Source organism: Frankliniella occidentalis, unplaced genomic scaffold, assembly GCF_000697945.3.
Source record: "Frankliniella occidentalis isolate FOCC.00 unplaced genomic scaffold, Focc_3.1 Scaffold81, whole genome shotgun sequence".
Classification (NCBI taxonomy): Eukaryota; Metazoa; Arthropoda; class Insecta; order Thysanoptera; family Thripidae; genus Frankliniella; species Frankliniella occidentalis.
In genome coordinates, this window is record NW_026267211.1 from 476,235 (window position 1) to 493,640 (window position 17,406).

The window sequence follows — 17,406 nt, forward strand, 5'->3', positions numbered from 1 at the left end:
TTTTAATTGGGGCATTTTTCACGGATAGAGATAAAGTGTTATGAAAGTCTTAAAAAAAAACACATCATTAGAATATACATAACAAGATTGATAAAAAAGCACCTAAATGACCTTGGCAAAGGTATTGTATACAAAAGTGACAGTAACAGTGACTGTATCTACATCATGATTAGAAGTTGAGATATTATTCATCATGGAGTAACAATGCCGTAGAAAAACAAGCAAAATTATTCACAGCAAAAATTAACTTTATACTAACTCTACTTTGATAACAGAGGCAATCAAATGCCTTAAAATTTTAATAACAATGGCAATTGTAAAAAGAGTCATGGATTACACGTAATACAAGATGGAAACTATTATTGGTTGCTTTCAAAAGCCTAAATCACATGCATTTAATATAACGATTTCTTTAATACCTAACGAGAGGAACCTTGTTGAGTCTTTTGTCAGATAAAATAATTTAGGAATTGCAGCTATTTGTTCAGTACATCTATTTTACTAATAGAGCCTTATGAATGTCTCTGAATGCCTCTTCTAGACAGTCCTTGAAACCATTCCCATCTGCAGACCCTTTGTAGTAACTAACAACAGCACCAAGTCTGTTGTCATAAATACTGTAACTGTAAGAAAATATTTTTTTAAAGGATTATAAAAAAGTGTTGGATATTTTGGGGAAATTTAATACTGTAGACACTTACCCAATGCCAAGTCCATCCTTGACTACAGGTCCAAAACCACCGAGAGCCACAACATCAGATGACAGAGTTGAAGTTGATACAATATTGTGATTAAGAGTAGCATATGCAGGATCTTTAAATATTTCTGGCAGTGCACTTCCCTTTCGTTCGGCCACTTTTCGAAGACCAAAGAGATGGCGATCAAAGCCCTGTCCTAAAAAAGAGCATAAAACAACAACTGACACTAAAACAAGAACAAATTTTAAATAACGGTAGATTAATTTTTCATACAAATGAGATCCTCTACATACCCATAGCAGCTTCCCGTGAGAGATTACTATGAACTTTTGAACAATTTGACAACATACTTCTCAGGATTTGGAAATCTGGTTGGTGAGAACCTCGAAGAGATTCACAAAATTCTTTTGTGGCCATAGTACAGGGTCTCATTGTTTCAGTTCGACCATGCTTAAAAGCAGCTGTACTGCATGATTCATAAGTCCCAACATATTTTCCAGATAATTTATTGTATGCCAGCTAAAATTAGAAGAGATAATCATAATTCTACAAATCACTTCTGAAGGAAACTCTCCCATGTACTCTGTTAAAGTAGATGGTTATTTTAAAGGAATGAAAAATATCACAAACCTGAAATCCAAGTTGCATTATGGAATCCGGGCTAACTTGTGCAGCTTTACAAAGTGTCTTCCCAAAACCATGAAATTCAAAGAAGGAAAAACCAAGCGAATTGGTAAAGGAATTATACTTTTCCTTGGCTTTTAACACATCATTTTTAGCCTTTTCATCTAGTTTGAACTCTGTTGAGAGGAGAAAAAAATCACTCTAAAATGACTGAAAATAGATTGTTGCCAAATTCCTAAACTGGAAATTTTGAAGTGGTGAACTGATTCCATTTAAGACAAAACATGACCCGGAATATAAAAACTTCATGGCATGGACCACAACATTAACATTAATATGGACATCTGAGCATGAAGGTTGAACCGAACCAGTTCTCCACTTGGTCCACTTGGTTAACATACTCACCAAGTTTTGAGATATGCTTCGCAACATCTTTGAAGGACTTTTCTGACTCAGGGTGGATCCATCTATGTGAAGTGGAATCTTTGTGTATATCCTGGAAGTATCTTAAAACTGCAACACCATCACCCCAAGAATGTTCAAAATTTACAGCTGCCTTGCCATCTTTGGACACAAGGAGAGATAGTGATTTGTCAAACCACCTGAAAAATTACACAAATACATTTTAGCTACCTGTAGCTCTCTGTTAATTAAAGACACAAGACAAAGAGTAAATTGGAGAAAAGACCCACCTGTTAACACCATCAGCATGCAGGAATGATCTTGTTATAACTTCAGGGTTGTCGCCAACAGTTTTATCATCAAGGCAAATGCAAAATATACTACTATCTATTAATTCCAAAACCTGTAAAATATCAACGTTAACTCATTCTATAGAAAAGATTTTTTTTTTTTCCAAATGTGTAATTTTTTAAGTATAACAAACCTCTTTATTTCCTAATCTTTCCAGGTGATCTCTTGCTTCAGCCCACACGTCTCGATTTTCTGTCGTGAGAACACCAATTGGGCATTGGTTTTCGGCACTTGGATCTTCCAGAATATGCTTTATGCAGCTAGAAATATACTCTGGCTCCATAATGTGGCCTAGAAAAGTACAAAAATCAAACACCATTCATAAGGTATTTTCATAAAATGTTTTGTTATAGATATTGCCCTAAAGATTTGTATAAATAAATTACCATTGCTATCTATTACATTGAAAGTAAAAAAATGACCATTTCTCATGACAAGGACATGCCGTGCTGATGGGTTTCTAAAAATGAGGTCCTTGCCCTTCTTTGGTATTCGTGTGGCATTAAAAAGACCTTCATACTGGGACATGTCCAATGGAAAAGCCTAAAATGTACAAAATAGTTACTTATTATTTAGTAAGTAATTACCAGAAGTATATAAAAAGTTTATGGCAGCAACAGAAAAACATACATTAAACATGTAGGCCCCATACCAGCTTACTGATGATGGTAACAATTTTGTGACAGTGCGAAATAAATTTGTATCACTTTTCGATGGGTTTAAATGAAACACTTCTGGTTCTAAAATGCCTTTTTGAAGTGATTTCAAGAACCTGATGGTTACATGCCATATTATATAAAAAATTAAGACAGGAAAAAATAGTTAGTTGTAAGAAGCAAATTACCTTAATGAGGAAATCAGGAGGTTGCTAGTTCGTACAAGCTGCGTATTAAACTCCTCTTTTGGGTCATCTACAAATACCAAAAGAGGATTGTAATTGATTGGTAAAGGTACTCGATCGCGGAGGTACATATCAAACCAAGGTTCAGAAATATAGCTTGTGTGCTTGTTTTTTGAATCATGATCTTTCAACTCCTTTTGGAGTTGTATGCCTTCTCCTGAAATGAAGCTGCAAACAAAAGAAATACCATTTTTCAATCAAAATAGTTATACATCAAAAATCGAATTGATATTTAAATAGGAACTAGGACCTAAGCAGAGGAATGATAAAAGATGAACTAAAAGTAAGAACTTAATTCATATCCAGAAAGGAGTAGGCTTGCTTAGTATGAGACATTCAAATGGACCAGTTTTGACAACTACCTTAGGAAGAAAAGAGTACTTCTCAATTTCTTGATACTCAAAGTAGTATCTGAAGAAATGCAACACCTGCTTACCCTCATTGAGCCAATTGTTCCCCAAGAGGGAGAAGGTAGGCAGATGGACCAGATTGGGGAGGAGAAGAAGTAAGGAGGGCCTTGAGACATTAGATGCAAGATGACATCCTTCCACATCCATCATATGTGGTGCACAGGCAATATAAATCAAGCAGATACGACATGTACAGAGGACAAAAGCGGAACCCATAATTGAGAACTCAGTTGCCCCTGCATATTTCAATCAATCAATCAAATACATAAAAGGCAGCTGATAGAGAATGTGACTTTTAAGTTGAAAATAAGAAATCTAGACAGTTAGATACAACTTTCAATTGAGTTTCATTCATTTGAGATCCATTGTGATACTTGAACAAGCAAAACTGGATGTGATTCAAAATGAATATGAACAGTGTGACATCTCACCTTTGAACTAATTTTTCAGTCTGTCTAAAGTTGGCATCATTCTGAATAGGCCTCTGTGCATTCAAGTATCTTTCAGAGGTCTTCTTTAGTTCCGGGATGGGTAAACGAGGAAGTGACTTCTGAAAATGCATCGTTGGAACCTTGCTACGTTGCCAGTAATCATAGTCGTCCAGACTGGTGGAACTGAAACGAACACAATGCATAAATAATACAAGTAATTGCTTCTAACACTAACAATAAATTATGAAAATATAGTATAACATACCTCTTCCACCTTGTGGTAGAATACTTTGGAAAATTATAATTGACCTGTAGAAAATCGTAATGAATGAATAAATAAATAAATGAATATAGCATATTTACTACACACTGCAGCAACATCATTATAAGTACCAAACTTACCGAGTTCTGCCGAAGTAAAATTCGCAACATGCTGAAAAAGAATATGTGCAGCTTTAAAAATAAAGGAATAGCACATCTTATGGCAAAACCACAGAAAATATCTCTCGTTTATCAAATATCAGTTGACATTGTTTACATGTCATTCTAACCCTCCAATTTCCTGTCAAACGTGTCAGCTGTTTGCAGAAGTTTTTAAAAGTTTACAATATACTTACATGTAAGTAATATGCCAACACGCTAATCGTTCAGATCAACCTCACAATTGGGTCGGATCGACCACTGTACTCTGCACTAGCAGCACTTCTCCGGTTTCAAAGGTGACTTGACTACTGTACAGAATAATTTGTGGCACTTGTGGACTTGTCACAGTGTTTTTCAGCAGGGGAAATACAGATGTTTCTGTGGCGAAGTGAAAGTAGAGACAGCTTGTACCATACGTCAAATTTATTATGTATTACAACGCAGTATTTGAAACAACGTAGCGATTTTTCGTGATAGAATTTCGGTGCGAATTGATTAAATCACGTGAATCCAAAATAAACATACCAACACATGAGAAAGTTTCCCCCTACCGACAACCGGGACTAGCAGCCGGGCGGGTGGCGGGTGTCTAGAGACTGGGGGGGGGGGGGGAGGGGGCAGGTAGTTTACGACTTGCAGGGACTCCAATGCCGCTAGTAATAAAGCCATTCCATTTCTGGGTGGGTCTGGAATTTTAACGATGATTATGTGCTTAAATAGTGTCAACCACCACTAATATCAGAGAGATATCCACCTCGAGCTGTTAATATTTCATTTATGTTGCAGGCTCTGGATACGCTAAAATTCGTGCCGGAAGTAGTCAAAGGAATTCTGTTAGTAATTGAAGTGCGTGATCAAATGATGTTTTGAAATCAATTTTTTACGAAATTTTCATTAAATATTTTTTAAATGCAAATTAACGCATCATAATTAAATTATTGCTTATTCTTTTTCTCGGTTGGACATGACTTTGGCTCTTCAGTAACTCACCGGAAGAGCATTTCTCTCACACGTTGCCTGCTCTGCTGCGTACTGTACCTCAAGTCCAAGTCCGCACCAAATCAAACGCCTTTGCAAGAGGCAAAGTACTGTTACTCACAGGTTCATTTGTAAGTGTTCTTCTAATTTATTTCGAAAGGGACAGTTACTTGTGTAAATTTTTAGTATTTTCGGGCGTTAAATGGTAATTCGGCTACTTGGCCAATGTAGGCAAGCGTTTTAGTTCAGGATCACGATCCACCTTCGGCGTATTTTTCCCAGTTAATTAAGTCTTCCAACTGCTTTAACCATTTCCCGGACATTGTTTTTAAATGGGGAACTGTTTTACACCCCTACTCTTACACATAGTGCTTTGTCTCCATTTATCAAACACCTGCAGGTGTTCGGATAATGGCTGTAATGTCATTGTGACCCGATCTACGATCTGTTTTATGAGTGGGCAATGACCTCAATCGCGCAAAGCTTAAAATTTCATAGTCATCGAAAAAAAATTGCAGTCACATTTGTCGGCCCTTGACTCGTACAACTTTTTTTTTTTAATAGCTTCACGTTAAACGTTAATTTCGCTGCCGTTAAGGTGACTCATGTAGCTAGTAGCTACTCAGCTGTTGTGTAATGCATTGTCAGATTTTGTTTTGTTTTTGATCGAAATTTTTGGTGACGACGTTTACTGTCTATCTTGTATTATTTTAATTGCTCTGCATTTTGAAGTTACTGAGATTTATGGAATGCTGAAAACTTTCTAATTCTTTTAATTATTGACACTTGAAGTTGGGTTAGGGTTTGGATACCAATTACTTTTTGACAGTTAAATTTTATTTTCCTTTCAAATTCAATATTTACTTTGTTGTTGCAGCCGACTGTTGTATGAGTCAAAAAATTGAGAAGCCCGTGTTGTCAGGTCAACGGATCAAGACAAGAAAAAGAGGTTAGTGCTTGATCTTTATTTTAATCCTTTCAACTGTTGAATTTTGCTGTGTATTTGCTTCCTTGTCACTGTTTTCTTACATTACTTTTCCTTTTAAAGATGAAAAGGAAAAGTATGACCCTCAAGGGTTCAGAGATTCAGTCCTCCTGGGTTTGGACAAAGCTGGTACGGATCTAGAAGCCGTATCAAAGTATCTTGATACTGCTGGCTCTAAACTTGACTACCGGCGATATGGGGAAGCTCTCTTTGACATTCTCATCGCCGGTGGCTTGTTGGGTGAGTAGTTTGTCAGTTAAAGATCTATTATATCTTTCACTGATAGTGACATTTTTATCATGCAACAATGTGTTGAATTCTGTGTCACAGTGCCAGGGGGCTCCATCGCCATGGAGGGTGACAAACCATGCAAGACAGAATGCTGCTTGTTCGGCGTCTCAGAGGATATGGAGTCAATGCACAATTATGAGCAGGTTTTCATTAAGTTGATGCGCAGATACAAGTACCTCGAGAAAATGTTTGAGGAGGAAATGAAGAAGGTCCTAGTGTTCATCAAGGGCTTCAGTGAATCAGACAGAAGAAAATTGGCACGAATGACTGCTCTTTGGATTTCTAATGGGTCTGTTCCCCCATCAGTGCTTCTTGTTCTGATTAATGTGAGTTTGTCAATTCTAATCCTTGTCTAATGCTCATTTTAAGATGATTTTAACTCTTTCACAACCTTGTTCTGCAGGAACACCTCATAAAAGACAATTTGGCACTCGACTTCCTCTTGGAGGTCTTTGTAACTTGGAAAAGTGAGAAGGGTCTTTCGAGTTTGGTTACTGCATTGAAGAGAGGAGGACTGGAAGGAAAGTAAGTAAATTAGTCAGAGTATGACGCCAATGACTTATGTAACATGTATTGATTGTTGTTGGTTGGTCATTTCAGGTTGATGGAGTTTTTCCCTCCCAACAAAAGAACTGAGGAACATTTTAAAGCAGTCTTTGATGAGAAAGGTTTGGCAGATATTGTAAAACTTCATAAAGCTCAGGTACGGTTTCCACAAGACTCTTGATAGGTTGCAGACTTCAATTTACTAACACTTATTCTTGTTCTTAGGCTAATTTGGGAGCCAAAAGAGATCTGCAGTTGCAACTTGAAGAACAATTGCAGGAGGGACGCCAAATCAAGGACATGGTCATGGACATCAAAGATTTGGCTACCAGGAACAATATCCCTGAGCATGAAATTATTGGAATTGTGAGTTGATCGCTATATTTGGTAAAGCCCCAAGAAACATCCTAACTTGTCTGAATGGCTTTTACTCAAACTCATTTTCAGGTGTGGTCAACTATTATGTCACAAGCTGAATGGAACAAGAAGGAAGAACTGGTTGCTGAGCAAGCTTTGAAACATCTGAAACAGTATACCCTACTCCTCGCATCCTTCACAACTGCAGCCCGCTCAGAGTTGGCTTTAATGCTCAAAGTGCAAGAATTTTGTTATGGAAACATGATTTTCATGAAGGTTTTCCAGAAGATAATTTTACTCTTCTACAAGAGTAAGTTCTCTATTTGTCCCTGAATAAGTCATTACATTTTTGGGGGTGGTTTAACTTCATGCAATTTATTTTATTTCAGCTGATGTGCTCTCAGAAGAGGTCATTATCAAGTGGTATAAAGAGGATCACTCTTCAAAGGGAAAGATGCTCTTCCTTGAGCAAATGAAAAAGTTTGTGGATTGGCTGCAGAGTGCAGAGGAAGAATCTGATGAAGAGGAAGAGGAGGACTGATCTATTCACTTGCATATTTAGGTGGCTGCCCGATCCTTTGTAGCCAGGAAAACAAACTACTGTATTTACAAAGAAAATATATTTTACATAGACTAAATCAGGATCATTACCAATTTTTGCACCCCAAATTTGCTGCTCTTCGTGTTGTCATCACTGATCACTAGGTGCCTTAAACTGTCTCCCTTTCAAGGGCTTAATGAAGCTGTGCCAGGTACCAGGTAGATTAGGTGGCGGTATTTATTTTGAGATGACAATACTGAGGTACAGAATTTACCAGTATTTAATACAATTAGCAATGGGATCCTCACTGTTAAGTCTGACAAGTACGAGAAGAGTTTTGAGAGGATTAGGAGATGGAACAATCAGCTAAGTTCCTTCACTCGTACTCATCAGACTTCTTAGTATGATGGCTACTGCTAGGACTGATGGCAATGTAGTTAGCAGAAGATTTGAGGCTAGCATGAGCAACTTACAAATTTGATTGTGATTACAACTGGTGATGTGCCTAGAAGGCTAGTTTTACTCTTTCTGTTGATTGTGTAGATTGTGAATGAAACAAAATTGTAAATTTGGAGATGATCAAATCTTTTGCAGTAAAGCTTTTATCCATAAGAATTTCATAGGAACTATATTTTAGAAAACCTTCAGAATTTTTATGGTAGCAGTTGGGAGTACATATGTTGCTCTGTTATATTAAGCTCAAAGTACGCTTGTTGAGAATGAATTCACATTATGTATTCCATTTTGTAAGTTCTGGTGAAACAAACCAGAGGTTAGTGTATCGTCACTATTTGTAACACCAGACTTCATAATTCGTGTTTTCCTGTTATACTTTGAGGGAGAAGGCCATGGTTTTATTTTTATTAATGTCATAACTTTGTGAAAAAATAAATGAATTGTTTAAATTAATATTAGCTTAATGTTGGATTTCTTCAAATCGGGTTAATGCATTTGTTGGCAAAGAATGTGAAATAATTGCCTCAATGTTTAAAAACGATCAACAGCAAATTTTGATTTAATCAAAACCACTTCATAAACAAAGTACTTTTCACAGGCATAATTTACGCAACCTAATTGAATACGGTAGTACATTAACAAGGTGTGTAAACCAGAGGGGAAACAAAACAAAAGGTTGGTAGGGAGAAATTTTTCAAAAATCAAAACAATCTTCAGTTTTAACGGAAAAACAAGTCATTTCAATAAAAGTTAACTTTCACTCACCAAGTTAATCTCATCTTCATGACCCGGGAGACCGACTTTAGAGTAGATAAAATATCTCTCTGATAAAGGACAATTTTTGGAGAGAACCTATTTTCCAGATTCCAACACAATTGGAAAACACAAAATTGTACTGGGCAATATCTCCCAATCAAGCACAAGTGCAATACCTACTCCTCTTAAATTGATGTTTGTGGCCTAGTCAACTATAACAGGACAGACTTTTAAAAATATTTGCAAGTAGAAAATGCAACATGCAACTCACTAATGCACAATATACATCAGCTAATTAAAAATTGGACCTTGTGCAAACCAGAAAGGCACACTAGGATTGAAATGGTCAAACTTTTCAACATCAACTGGAGCAAATAGTGGAGCCTTGATTAAATTTTCTATCAAACTATCCTTCACCTTCATTTCCAGCAAAAGAAAATATTTCCAAAATAATTCATTTACAAAATTTATAAAAGTCAAGGAATGAACATTTAATAAGTTTGTGGTAATTTCTCTCATGTCTCATGTCCCTGAATACACAGTACATATGAGCAGCATTAACTACATATTTACATTTGTTTTGCTCATTTTTGAAGGTTGCAAACTGCATGTTTACCATATCTTCAGTATAACAAAGACACAGTAGTTATAGAGGGATATATTTTGTACAGTAAAATAAGACATAAATTTCTGTTCAAAAGAATCTTATATAGTAGATATAAAGGGGTCAGTCAGCCTGCATAGGGATAGGTATCACTTTGTGGAGGTTAGATTAGATTAAATTTTGAGAGTGCAATCAAGTAAAAAAAAAAAAGGAGGGGGGGGGACTTGTCACCAAAGCAGTCAGCTAGTTCACTTGACCATACAATAACAAACAATCCTCAAAGCATGTAAATATGTACAATACAAAGTAATCACTTTGAAAAGGTGCTCATGAAACACTAGATTTACCTTATCACAATTAATAATCTATTTTTCATCAACCTGAATAATCATTATGGTCAAAAAGATCTTGATCATAAAGTGCAGCTATAACTTTTCTTCCTCCAAAAAATCTTCCATTGAGACCATCTCTCGCACTCTCCGCTTCTGAAAATTAAGTAAGCTACGTCTTAACAATGTCCCAAAATACAACATTTCATTATCAATTTACAGTGCAGCACTTACCACTCATTTGAGAAAACTCTACAAAAATTTTAACAATTACTTCTGCATCATCATCTTCATCTTCTGACTGTCTTTCATTGTATATAATTACTCTTTCCACAACTCCATACCTGACGAACAAACATAAACAGTAAGAATACTAATATTTCTTTCAAGCTCACTACGTCTAATCCATAGCATCTAGGAGCATCCAATTACTTACTTGCTACATTCATCTTGGATTTCTTCTTGAAGTGTTTCATCTACATCTTGCGGCTCTACCATATTTCTTAAAATAACTACTCGGCTCTGTAGGTATTACATTAGAAAATGTAGATTAGATTCAAGATAAAACTCAAAATGAAGAGAGGTGCAGACGTGAGTGCTGTGGTAATCATCTTACCTCAACCTTCCTCATAAGCTTTTGCATAACTAAGTGCCTGGCACTTTGTCCTTTGATTGAAATATTTTCCTGGGCACTTAATGTTTGTGGTTCTGCTTCTTCCAAAAGTTTCTTCTGTAACTCTTCTTGCTGTTTCTAAAAACAAGAATAAGAGTACTCATAAAACAAAAAATAAAATAAATGAAGTACTATACAGCAAATATTGTAAGACAATGAATGTGTACCTGAGCTTGCTCTTGAGCTCTTTTCAAAGCTTCTTGAGCAGGTGTAATGGGTTGTCCAACAGAAGTAGGAGTTATGACGGCAGGAGGTGGGAGTGTTATAGATTGCCCAAGAGCTGTAATAAAACCATCATGAATAAATAACCAAATCAATCAATCAAAAACAACATTTTAAAATTTCTTTTTTAATGACAGGGAAAGAATAACTTACTCAAGTTTTAGGATTTGAGGGTAACTTTCAGCAACTTAGGATTCAGAGTATGTACACTTACCGACAGGTTGGATTTGAGCTGGGGCTCTAAGCTGAGGAATTGCTATTCCAGGGGGTGGAATGATTGCAGGGGGTGCAGCAGCTAACCCACTATTTAGCAGCCCAGCCTGCTGTTGAGCAGCTGCTAACAGTGCTGGGTTTCCAAGCACTCCAGGAATTGCAGCCATTGCTCCTCCAATTCCAGGAACAGATTGTGCTCCCAATGATGAATTTAGTTTTGCCATTCCTGTACAAAATATTCAAGATTAAACTAACGACAGTACTTAAATTTTCTTACCAAAAATAAATCACTATCTCAAAGGTAAGTCATTCAAACGCACTAAACTTAAGATACATAAGAGAATACAGATTTTTAAAAGATTGAGAACTTACCAAGTGCAACAGCATTTGTGGCAACAGCATCCATGGCCTGAATCTTAGCAGTGGCGGCAGCAGCTGCAACAGCAGCTGCCGTGGGCATGAGGTTAGCACCTTGGGTAGGATTCTGATAACAGAAACAAATCAGTCAGATCAGGTGAAGAGAATAATAATATTTGAAGACAATGAAGGCCTCATTCAAGAACGTACTGGTGGTCTTGCCTGCAAAGCATTGGGAGGAGTGATAGCACGTCCTACACGGAGGTACTGTCCACCCAGATCAAATAGATTCATAGATGCTATTGCTTCCTGCGATGCTTGTTGAGTTTCATACTCAATAAAAGCAAACCCCTTGTGTCTGTTTGGTGTTGGACCTGCAGCTAATTTGCAGCTCTTGATTGGACCAAATGCTTCAAAGACACTGCAGAGGTTTTTAAAAATATCAATCAGTAAAACATTGTTTAAAAATCAAGACCAACTATATTGATAATGGTTAAAACATACCTTTTGATATCATCCTCTGTCAAATCTGGGTGAATTGAAGCAATGTATATTCTATTATACTGTTTGGCTTCTTCTGTAATTTCATCAATGACAGATTGCGCTTGTGGCATGTTACTAGGTCGACCAACTACTTTAATATTTCTTCCACCTATCATGACACCATTCATTTGCTCTAGTGAAAGTTGAGCTGCTTCTGGGATCTCATACTCAACAAAGGCAAAGCCTGAACCAAAAAAAAAAAAAATCATTATTAATACTTCATGGGTTAACTGAACACATAAAATTTAAAGAACACAAGTAACAATAAAAACCTACCTTTGTGCTTCTGGGTAACAGGGTCCCATGACATATTGATTGATTTAATGGGCCCAAAAGGCAGGAATGCTTGTCGAATAGTGTCTTCTTTCAGCTCAAAACTAATACTTCCAACATAAACTCTATAATGGAAAAAGATTACACATTAAAAGTAGTTTGATTTCACTAACAAGTTAACAAAAGTGAAAGAACAAGAAGGATGATATTTAATATTTGATGCACAATGCAGTCAGATCCTATCAGCTTTATTTGTTTTTCCACTTAGGAGCAGGAGACAAACTTTTCAGTGCTCAACTGCTACTTCAAAACAATTTTAGAACTAATCATTCTGCACAAGAATTATATTTATCTAAAATTAATAATGATTGTTCAGGTAAGAAACAACCAGAAAAATACAAGTCCGGGGCAGAAAAGAGGCAGTCAGATCTTATCAGCTTTACTTGACTTTCCACTTTGAAGCAGGAGACAAACTTTACAGTGCTCAACTGCCACATCAAACAAGAATTAGGTCTAATCATTCTGCCAATTTCTGAATTACAATAAGTGGTTTTAGCTCTAACCTAGCTAGTATGAGCATGCATGAGGCTTATTTCTTGTCTGAAGTGTGACTGAAAAATTCTTTAAGGCACAATGTCAAAGATAGATAGATGGTAGTATACAATCATATGGCTGCGGGGAAGACATTTAGCATCTACAGCAAATGTTAAGAAATCAAGAAAAGGAAATAAGGGATCACTGGCACGTCAAAATTTAACCCCACCCCATAAAAGAAAAAGAAAAGAAAGAAAATGGCACAAGAATACATTTCACACTTTACCTGCACATGAGCACCAAGGCTTGCTGCCGATGGAATGATTTGGCTTTCTGTGAGAAAAGAACAAAATGGAAAAGTTAGTTTGGGGGAAGTGTTAGTCCTGATAAAAGTAAGAAAACAGTACAAAAAATTACCTGTTGTTGGTGGGCTAAGGTTTGCTTCATCAAAACCATCTTAATACTCTGCTCCATGGCATATTTCTTGGCCCTAGCCACATTTTCTTGTTGCTCTGAGTACAATTTTGGTAACCCAGCACCAAGTATACCTTGAAGGGTAGATCTTGCACCAACGCCTATGACATAAAATAATGTTGATTTTTAAATGAGGTAAATGAGATTAGAGTAAAACACAACCGTGAGAGTAAGAAAGATAAAGACAGACACTAACCAGCAATAAGTTGACCATCCTGTTTAAGGTCATAAATTGGTTCAGATGATATTGAGGAGATACCTACAAATAAGGAACAGAATTAGAGTATGTCCATTTCTGATGCAAGGAAGGTCTGTCGTCTACATAACACCGCCACAAGCATGACAGACTGAGTCTTAAATTGTCTAATAGACTTAGAGGTTCTTTTCCTTAGATCTAACAAATCATAGAAATAAGTTTCCAGATACCTAACACCCAGACACTGAGAATTCTAGCACATCAGAATTTTCAATTTACAGCTCCCTGATTAAAGCAAAAAGAATTTGATTGCACTAGTCATTTCTAAACTGAAATATTATTTTTTTATTTTTTTTATTTTTTTTTACCCTTTTGAGAAATAACATGCAAGAACTAATAAAAATTTTCAGCAAATATAAAGAATATGATCCCAAGAAAATAATTTTAACAAACAAAGTTAAAAATACCTGATTTACCATTACAATGAAAACACTTAATGTGAACAATAAAACTGACTTTGTATGAGTTAACTTTAATTTGGTTAGTTTGGTTTTAAAGAATTGGAACTTGAAGAGATTCAACGTTGGAGCTGCAGTTGACCAATATACCTACATCCGTATGACACCATAAGTGTCAAAAGACCATTCCAAGATCACAAACCAAACTACAGAGTACCAAAGCCACTTGAAACTGTCTTCCTTCCTTCCATCACTTGAGCAGTAACATTCCTGCCATTTGTATGACACCCAGGAATTAAAATCAAATCAAATTATTTGAATGTAGAAGGATATATACCAAGTCTGTGAGAAAACCCTTAAGTGAGGAAAGGGTAGGAGACAGGACTGAAAATTGTTAGTTTCACAACTCAGACATAAACCTCTGTAAGGATCTGCCTGAGAGGACAACCCCAATGTTTGAAAAATGAGAATCTCACTTAATTTAGCACTGAAAGAGTTTTATCAATTTAGTTGTGTTGTCTTCAGCAACAACAACACTTCAGAGGAAAAAGTTAATCAGGCAGAAGTTACAGTGGAATGTGTACAAGTTGTGCACTACACAAACAAGAATTGGTTGTGTCGACATGAGGCATAATATGACCTTTACCCCTGTGTACGATGATAATCGGGGGGCTCTGTCCCCGATTTGTACGCAGCGATCGCTGAAAACACCTGGGCTAGGCTAGGACGCAACTCTACCCATGAAACAACACAGAAAACAGAGAAAAGAAACAAGAAAATTAAAACTTTGACCCTCATATGGATTAGGACATTAAAAACAATCTGTTGATGTGAATTGGCCACACAAAAAGAAAAATGAAAACAAACAAGGGATCACAAAATAGGGAAATAAACTGGGTTGATATTTATCGTGGAGTTCCTCTTGTTGGGGTTACGGAAACTTACAAGAGTGAAGTCAAAGACCATTTTGACTGTTTGTCTTGCAAAGACCCACAAGGTTAAAATCACACTTTGTCTTGTCAACTTACAGTCTTGATATTGAAAGCAAAACTATACACTGAACACCATAAATTGACATAAATGAAATCTGTGGATCAAGTTTCCTTGGGTTCCTGGAGAGAGCGTTCCTCTAGCAGACTTGGAGTGTTGATTATGAAACAGCCAAACAAATAAACAATCTTTTACAGACAGTCTATCTATGTCCTATAATTAAAACCACCAATGAAGTATCAAAACATACAGGGAATAGGTAGAGTGTGAAAGCAGTTACTAGCATAAAGGGCAGATACTATGAAATGAGGATTTTTTTTTCACGCAACTCATAAAAACTTTCAAGTAAAGAGGTAAGAAACACTAAAACGACTGCAGAAAAATCTAATAATATGTGGCCCTTGATGCCAGCCTGCCAACACAATTCTTAAAATTAAATAACTTAAATGGTACTTATCCAAGCACAAATTGACCCTAAGTACTAATATGCTACAAAAATACTACATTTTCTTAAGTTTTGTTTTTAGTCTCATGAAGAACAAGTCTTCAACCTCTATTAGTAACAACACTAAAGTGAAACTATTCAGTAATGACAGCCTCTGGTGTCAGCCAATTGAAGGGCCTTCTGTAACAACTCAGAAACAGACCACACAAACTCCATTAGAAATATGATCTCAAAACAGCACGAGACCACCTGAACTTTCACATAGTAGATAGTAATTTTAAACACAGGTATTATAGGCAACATTTTCAATAAATTCTTACTTAAACTGCCCTTCAAACTTTCAAGTTTAAAATTTATTTTTGCATTTTAACTAGAGTTTACCCCATTTGACTCATCAGATGTCTTCTAGTGCATCCAGTATGTAAATTATAAAAAAAGTAAAAATCACTTTCACACCCAAATTACTTTTCTGGAGTAAAAAAGGTTTGAACTCTGCAAAACTTCATCCACACAACCACATCTATACGATGAACTGTTTAATTTTAACACAGCAAGCCAAACTGTGTTTCACACCTGAGTAATAAAGGCTACAAAGAGTTCCATTTATACAATTTAAAGGACTTGAACTCACAAGAAGTCAAATTCAATGTCTTCTCTGGTTTGACAAAGAACTAATGTGTGGAACTATCAGGTAAATTATGCAAAGAAGAGTGTGAGTTTGATGACAGTCGCATTTCACAAGATAACCCCATTCCACATAACATAACTCAATCATTCATAACAGTAAAGAGTGCAAATGATTTTAAGACGTCTTTCCTAGAAGCAACTTACGAGTGATAATTACAATAGGATATAACCCCTTAAAATTGTTTTTGTGCAATTCAATCTTTTCACAAAATTGAGGCTTTAGAAAAATGTTGACAATCAGCCCGCCAATTCACCCCAGAATCAACAAAGTACCTGCACCATGAGCATGGTTTATGCTGCAGAAACACAATCAAAGGAATTATAGAAACAAACCTAGAAATCATATACTTACTCTCTCTTTTAATTTTGGCAGGAGGCTCTCCATTTTCGGTGTTGACCCCATTTTCAGCCTCCCGTTTGATGGCCTTTGGATGTGCTTCGCTAACACCATTTCCTAATTCTTCTTCGACCTCATCCTTCACCTTCTCTGGTGGTATGGGAGGAGGAGGAGGAGGCGATGAAGCGCTGTCCTGATGGGGGAGTAGAATAGAAAGTATAATTCTAGTGACAATGAGAAGTAAGGAGATCACAATAACAAATCACATGGTTGGATGGACATGGGATAGTATTAATATCTAAAAGAATATTAAATGTTTTTGTTTAACTCAAAACTGTAGGAAGACGTTAAAAAACGCTAAAATGTTGTGAGGAATTGTAGGTTAACGGGTTCATAACCAAATTTACAGATGATTCCAAAGTTACGCTCTCCAGTGGACAAAACTTATCTGGAGTGAAAAAATTATTTCAAATCAAATTAGCCAATGGACTTGGCTCTAACAGTAAAATTAAGTCCTTATCGCACACAAAATTAACTAAGAAAAAACATTCACGCCATCTTGACACCAGTCATTTACTCACAGAGTTAGATGATCCGTTTACGTTACTGGAGTCCGTCGAAGCCGCCATGGATGGATATTTGTGTTGTACGTAAAAATAATGGGGAAGGAAGAGAGCTTAATTTTCCTAGCACAGTGGACACACGCAAAAGTAAAAAAAAAAACAAATTTAAGTAGGCGAATGTAAAGCTGAGAAGCGGCCCTTCTACTTTTCGTCAGGCGTAGTGTAGGCAAAAGGTGATACTGATATCCATTCACGCTACGCTTCAAAATTTTCCATGCCAACCCGTCACTTTCTTGTTTCACAAACTATGTTCTTCAACAATTCTAGATTTTTTTAAAACGAGGTATTGCGTTACGAC

General features: G+C 36.4%; 3 protein-coding genes across 5 annotated transcripts; 1 reads left to right on the forward strand and 2 right to left on the reverse strand.

Moving 5' to 3' along the window:
• Positions 1–281: 281 nt before the first annotated feature.
• LOC113207810 (carnitine O-palmitoyltransferase 2, mitochondrial) lies at positions 282–4,891 on the reverse strand. 2 transcript variants are annotated; one of them, XM_026424512.2, is made up of 15 exons: positions 4,766–4,891; positions 4,435–4,618; positions 4,220–4,250; positions 4,083–4,126; positions 3,818–4,000; positions 2,920–3,144; positions 2,706–2,847; positions 2,462–2,618; positions 2,209–2,366; positions 2,015–2,127; positions 1,728–1,924; positions 1,329–1,498; positions 992–1,217; positions 702–894; positions 282–623 (listed from the first exon to the last, which is right to left on the reverse strand). In XM_026424512.2, exons 3-15 carry the CDS (start codon positions 4,247–4,249, stop codon positions 494–496), a joined length of 1,968 nt encoding a protein of 655 aa, XP_026280297.1. In that variant the 5' UTR covers position 4,250; positions 4,435–4,618; positions 4,766–4,891; the 3' UTR covers positions 282–493. The 2 variants fall into 2 exon arrangements, with proteins under 2 accessions (XP_026280297.1, XP_026280300.1); XM_026424515.2 differs by lacking the exons at positions 3,818–4,000; positions 4,083–4,126; positions 4,220–4,250; positions 4,435–4,618; positions 4,766–4,891 and adding an exon at positions 3,413–3,719.
• A 331-nt stretch (positions 4,892–5,222) lies between these two features.
• LOC113207816 (protein krasavietz) lies at positions 5,223–8,847 on the forward strand. Its single transcript, XM_026424525.2, has 9 exons — positions 5,223–5,349; positions 6,096–6,167; positions 6,267–6,443; positions 6,534–6,820; positions 6,898–7,019; positions 7,095–7,197; positions 7,266–7,406; positions 7,488–7,707; positions 7,787–8,847. The coding sequence occupies exons 2-9, from the start codon at positions 6,107–6,109 to the stop codon at positions 7,936–7,938; spliced, it is 1,263 nt and encodes a 420-aa protein (XP_026280310.1). The 5' UTR covers positions 5,223–5,349; positions 6,096–6,106; the 3' UTR covers positions 7,939–8,847.
• Positions 8,848–8,924: 77 nt separating this feature from the next.
• LOC113207812 (poly(U)-binding-splicing factor half pint) lies at positions 8,925–17,286 on the reverse strand. Of its 2 annotated transcripts, none has more exons than XM_052269076.1 (15): positions 17,067–17,286; positions 16,501–16,678; positions 13,569–13,631; positions 13,316–13,473; positions 13,185–13,231; positions 12,368–12,489; positions 12,053–12,275; positions 11,771–11,969; positions 11,564–11,675; positions 11,193–11,417; positions 10,924–11,036; positions 10,700–10,834; positions 10,520–10,605; positions 10,318–10,427; positions 8,925–10,239 (listed from the first exon to the last, which is right to left on the reverse strand). In XM_052269076.1, exons 1-15 carry the CDS (start codon positions 17,112–17,114, stop codon positions 10,130–10,132), a joined length of 1,929 nt encoding a protein of 642 aa, XP_052125036.1. In that variant the 5' UTR covers positions 17,115–17,286; the 3' UTR covers positions 8,925–10,129. The 2 variants fall into 2 exon arrangements, with proteins under 2 accessions (XP_052125036.1, XP_026280301.1); XM_026424516.2 differs by having other exon boundaries at positions 11,759–11,969; positions 17,067–17,284.
• Positions 17,287–17,406: the final 120 nt, after the last annotated feature.

Excerpts from the sequence above, each read along its gene's own strand:
- LOC113207812 (XM_026424516.2), bottom strand. The coding sequence starts at position 17,114 with ATGGCGGCTTCGACGGACTCCAGTAACGTAAACGGATCATCTAACTCT. Across the intron at positions 12,490-13,184 it reads GCCTTGGTGCTCATGTGCAG|AGTTTATGTTGGAAGTATTA; the intron begins GTAAAGTGTGAA and ends TTTCCATTATAG. Across the intron at positions 10,428-10,519 it reads ATCCAAGATGAATGTAGCAA|GTATGGAGTTGTGGAAAGAG; the intron begins GTAAGTAATTGG and ends TTTGTTCGTCAG.
- LOC113207810 (XM_026424512.2), bottom strand. The coding sequence starts at position 4,249 with ATGTTGCGAATTTTACTTCGGCAGAACTCG. Across the intron at positions 3,145-3,817 it reads ACTGAAAAATTAGTTCAAAG|CTTCATTTCAGGAGAAGGCA; the intron begins GTGAGATGTCAC and ends TTTTGTTTGCAG. Across the intron at positions 2,619-2,705 it reads ATGGGGCCTACATGTTTAAT|GCTTTTCCATTGGACATGTC; the intron begins GTATGTTTTTCT and ends TGTACATTTTAG.
- LOC113207816 (XM_026424525.2), top strand. The coding sequence starts at position 6,107 with ATGAGTCAAAAAATTGAGAAGCCCGTGTTGTCAGGTCAACGGATCAAG. Across the intron at positions 6,444-6,533 it reads CATCGCCGGTGGCTTGTTGG|TGCCAGGGGGCTCCATCGCC; the intron begins GTGAGTAGTTTG and ends TCTGTGTCACAG. Across the intron at positions 7,020-7,094 it reads AGAGGAGGACTGGAAGGAAA|GTTGATGGAGTTTTTCCCTC; the intron begins GTAAGTAAATTA and ends TGGTCATTTCAG.